The sequence below is a fragment of the Lathyrus oleraceus genome, chromosome 5 (assembly GCF_024323335.1).
Source record: "Lathyrus oleraceus cultivar Zhongwan6 chromosome 5, CAAS_Psat_ZW6_1.0, whole genome shotgun sequence".
Taxonomy (NCBI): Eukaryota; Viridiplantae; Streptophyta; class Magnoliopsida; order Fabales; family Fabaceae; genus Lathyrus; species Lathyrus oleraceus.
The window spans coordinates 601,312,675-601,318,095 of NC_066583.1; the positions used below are offsets into that span (position 1 = coordinate 601,312,675).

At 33.6% G+C, this 5,421-nt stretch overlaps 1 protein-coding gene across 1 annotated transcript; it reads left to right on the plus strand.

Annotated features, from left to right (window-relative positions):
• The first annotated feature begins 414 nt into the window (after window positions 1-414).
• LOC127086889 (uncharacterized) lies at window positions 415-1,411 on the plus strand. The gene has a single exon (XM_051027709.1). The coding sequence runs from the start codon at window positions 639-641 to the stop codon at window positions 1,314-1,316; it is 678 nt and encodes a 225-aa protein (XP_050883666.1). The 5' UTR covers window positions 415-638; the 3' UTR covers window positions 1,317-1,411.
• Window positions 1,412-5,421: the final 4,010 nt, after the last annotated feature.

Genomic DNA, 5,421 nt, shown 5'->3' on the forward strand with positions numbered 1-5,421 from the left:
GTTTATGCATATTACTAACATAAAACACAAATCACTTTTATAAACCACAATCAAGCCATTGAGTGTGTCTCGATTCTAAAAATCCAAACAATATCAGTAATGAAAAAAAGAGCATGACATACATCATATAATCAAGCAAATCCGTATTAATCATTTTTCGAAATAGCTAGAGAAAGGTTGTTTCGAGCAAGATTGAGTTTAAAATGAGGTAATGTTTGAAAGTTTGGATTTAAAGAGTTCAAGACATAGGAAACTCAAATGATGAAGAAGGGAAATGAAAAACTTTATTTTGTTTAAAGAGGAGTTTCAGAGAATATTTTTATTACTTCCATAGATTATGGAGAGGTTCTAAGAGTTGGGGGGAAATTAAACATATAAGTATTTAGCAAAGACAAGGTGTAGATAGCGCGCAATAGTAACCCATTAATTGTTTTGAATAAAAACCCAAGCCCAAATGAAAAGCTACAAAATTCTCACACAAGTACAAGCGGCAACTCACCCCGCCTATCACCCTGTTCCCGCCATTAAAATCCTTTTTTCAATCTTTTCCGATTCTCTTATTTAACAAACACACTCCATTCTTTTTTCCTACCACATTTAACCGATTTAACAATATTCACTAACAATCTCAAAAAACGATGGTTCTTTCATTCGAGCCCTCGAAACCAGTTAAATTCTACGGCTCAAGCCTTCCTCGCCCTCGAATTTACGTCAACCCTGACGGTAGCGACCGTGTATATCCTCCTCTCTCCGTCACCGATCCATTAATGTCCTGGGCCCAAGAAGCCCATTGGTCCATGGGCGGGCTCAGCTTCAAACGTCTCCGTCTCATGGGTAAAATCGAAGGCAATGTTGAAAAACTCCGTACTCAACGCGAGAAAGAATCCAATACCAAAAGCCCGAGCTTTGATCTTCGCAGATCTTTGAGTTCTCTTTCTCCCACACCTTCCCCGTCCCCACCGCCTGCTCCGATTTCTTCAAAGCGTCGCAGACTCGAGACTCTTCTCGAGGAGGAAGTTAGGGTTTCGAGTCCTGTTACCAGTGGAAGGCGTTTGGTAAAGAAGCTCGGTGATGATTTCGATCGAGTTGCTTCTCCTGAGAACAATCGGTCTACTGAGGTGGTTGTTTCGAATTTGGTGGCTGCTCCGGTGAAGATTCGGAGTCGGAGATTGGTTAAAATCGGTGATGCTGTGAAAAAGGCTGTTGAAACGAAAGAGAAATTGAAAAGAAAGGTTGCTGAAGAGGAAGAGAAAAGCCCTGTTTCTGGGATTAGGATTAGAACTTCTTCCAGATTGGTTAAGACTAGGTCTAATTAGGGTTTTGTAATATAAACCGTGTTCACTTATTATATCAATCAGTTTTATTATATTTTGTAGATAAATTGGAGAGAATAAGTAATGGCATTTGTTAATTTCTTCGATTACAAGGATTATTATTTTTAGACATTGAAGAACGTAGCTCTATCTTTTTTTAAGCTGGCCCTCAAATTAATGCAGCATACAAAAATCGAATAGCTCATTACATCTTATTTATTTTATTTTATATTAATTAGTAAAGGACCCGTAACACATCATCTATTTATTAATGTTAGAAAGATACAGTTAATTAAATAAAAAAATGGTTTAATATTTACTTATTAATGTGGTAATTAATCTTTTTAACATTAAAAAAAATTATAAAATTTCTTTTTTTATTTAATTTAGATATTCTCAATATTAAATAGAGTTTCTTGTATTTCATTTGTTATGGTTACAATTGGGATGATAATGGAATGAAATGATGTGTATTAACTATTTTTTTCTACTATAATTATTTAAAAAGCATTTGAAATTGTTTTCTACTGTAATTATTTAAAAAATATTTGAAATTGATATCATTATGCATTATAGAACATGTTTTTCTATGGTTCAATTTTCCACTCCTTCAATTTTGTAAAAACGTGATAATGTTTTAACCTAATGAGTTTTTAGATTTCAAAAACGAAATCTCATTTATGATATTAGGGTTCAATTTGGGATGATAATGAATGAAAAATGAGGTGTGACGCATATTTGATTACCGAAAAGATTAATATGTTTTTACAACAGTTTTCTGCAATTTCTTGCAACTGTACAAGTATTCTCATCTTTAATTTGTAGTATACAACTTGAAATGATTATTGTGCAAGTATTCACACTATAAGACAATTTCCAAAATCAGTTAGAACATTATGTTTCCTGCACTGTCATAAATTTCACTATCATAAAAAGAATATAATTAATATCAACGATAAGTATATTCTTTACGGTAAAATTTAATAAACAAAAATAAGTTTCAAATTACTTTAAGGTATTAAACTCGAAAAGATCTCATGACATATTTGTGTGAATCATGAGCTTTAAATAATTTTGACATAAATATCAAAATGCAGTTTGAAAATAATAACTAGAACTTAAACTGAAAGTCGAAATGCAAAGAACTTGAAATAAAGTAACTCAAAGTAATTTAATTGCAGAAAATGATTTGAACATAAATACTTTAATTTGTAAAAAATGGAGCACGTATGTACATTCTCAACTATTTTTCTCAATCACATGGATACTTTGAATTATATAGAATTTGCATACAATTGCGGACCCTTAAAACTCAAAGTGAATGCTACATATATATTATTTCTAGGTTAACCGTCCACAACAATCGACTAAACAAAGCATGTCATGTTTTCACTTCCATGCAGCCTTCGTCTTCGACAAGCTTCCACGTGTCTTTCAATAATTGTTTGATCTTATTCATTTTGCACCTCATTCGACCGCGTAGAGAATATCTTGGAAAAGTAACTATAGCACAATCCAAAAGTCACATTTCCCTGCAATCTAGTTCTTGAAAACCCAAGTTGAGAAAAATTGGGTGGATGACATACTTCACCACATGCGAGATAGCAAAAGGAAAATCACCTTACCATATGATGAACTAATCACAAAAATCTTAAATTATACCGGATATTAGTTCGGTGAGGAAGAATCAAAATTCTTACACATGAAGATTGGGAAAACAGTAAAAAACAAAATGGAAGTTTCTATTAAAGGGAGAGAGTTAGTCCCACTACCACCAAGAAGAGCAAGACAACAAAGAAACAATGATCTTCCACCATCCTCCTCAAACACCCTAATTGAAATACGTGACGAGTAAATGAAAATAAATGAAATGATTAACAAGCTCATTAGGAGAATGCATAAAAGAAACATCATATCACCAACGGCTTTAAGCGAGTATGATGATGACGACGACGATATGAACTAATTATTTCTTAGTTGTTTTCCATTTTGTGCTTTAAATTCCTTAGAATTTTCCTTTTCCTTTTCAATTTCATGCAATGAATAAGACCATGTTTTTTCCTTTCTTAAAATGTTTATTTGTCTATGCTTGCATATTTATTTTTCGCAATGCATCTTTAACCAACTTTTTTATTTTTACAAAGGAGGGAATTATACTATTATGGGGAGCAGAGTATACTCTCTATTTAACTCAGGGGGAGGGGGGTTAATTACTCCAAACACATATGTGCTATTTTCTTTTACCACGTCCTCTGAGAGATGTGTTCTCATCATAAAAAATGGAGAATGTGGAACCTTGTTTTGCAAGTGATATACTTTTAACAAAGATAACTATTATACTTTTGACGATGATAACTTTTGTCTATTGATGACAATTGATGATGACAAGTCAAGCATAAGCGATTAAGAGATTAAATATGCAAACCAAATAATTAAGTTTTGTTGGACTTGACTATCCGATGATGGAAACCAAATGGAATTTAACTAAAGTCTCATCTCAAGTAAACTCAAGCAACTATCTACAAGAAGGAAAGTATCTGACCGTTTACCTTGAAAATTAGTAAACAACCGTTGATCTTCCAAATTTCTAAATTTGGCTACTCGCAGGATCGATCAGATTGATCCTAAAACCTGTGCTAACTGTTTTTAAAAATGAATTTTAGTAATCATGAACATTTCAACAATATTCGTGGGACTAGTGGTTAAAACTTTACATTCAAAGGCTAATATGAATGAAAGAGAGAAATGGTAAAAGACTATGACGATAACCAAGTGGCAACAATAAGTGTTTAAAGCAAAGTAATATCGGGGTTGTGAAATAACGAAGTAAAAGGAGACTGTTTGGAATAAAGAAGTAAAGAAAATATTTCTGGAAGAAAAATAAAGATGAATTTGTATTGCTTTAAAATAAGTAACAATGGTGTAAACAAACGTATATTCTTTGATTTATGGTTCCTCTTCACACGGATACTTGGTAAATTTACAGACTTTGTACACACTTGATCCTAACATTAAGACCCTTTATTTATACTGAATCAAAATAATCGTTTTCTGACGGTCCTTAAATCACGTCGAGACACATGGCACCTTGCATGGATGTAATTATCCATTATGCTCCACGTGTACTTTTAACAGTTTCCGATAAGAGCAAAGTTCCCTCCTTTATTTAAATTTTGAATCTCCAATCAAAATCCGTCTTCAACCATTTTAAGAAATATTTCTGAAGTCTCAACTGCACGCTGACTCTTATTACCCTTATCTAGTCGAAACACCTCTACCTGGTCGAACATCTCCTCCTGGTTGAAACATATCAGCATAGGATTTCCCTTTTGGTAATTCTTTAGTGGGCGTCGAAATTATGAGCTAACAAATTGCTCCCCAAAAATGTTATTTTCGACATACGAGAGAAAAGACATTTTTTGAGACCTTGCTTTAATGCTTTAACAATTTTGACATTGTGCCAAGTGTTCCAATGTTACAAAACTTTTCAATTTCTCCAACTGTCTAGTGACGTCAGAGTCAACATTACCTTTTTCCTAACCACGTCTCTTCATCCCACAACTGAATCTTTTTACTCATCATGTTTCCTAGACACTGAAAAATCTTGGATTCAGACATTAATTAACATATCCATCACACTGCCCAAGGGAGACACGTGTCCCACTAACTTGTCGACCATTAATGCTGACTTGAAACGTTTTCTCTTCCAAGCACGCCTATAAAAGCCACAAACTTACCCATTTCACACTTTACACTTTCTGAATTCCCAAACGCTCTAGCTCTTTCTCTTCAAACAATCTTCAACCAAAAACCCAGATTTCTTTCTTTCAATCTCTAACAAAAATGACAACTTCAAGCAAAGCTCCTAAAGAAGTAAGCGTAGCTATCAAGACCACAACTAACAAAACAAAAGCTCCCAAGAAGATCTCATAGCTTCCTTATTTTACTACATTGTATGCTCCACTAACGGTAGGTAACCAACAATTCATACCAGAGCCCAAAACGGAGGAACAACGTAGAATCTATGCTTCTCAAGTACTCATTCCTGTTTTTGTTTCTGGAAAGAATCATGCATTATCTGGATCTCTAACTGATTTAGATATTGATT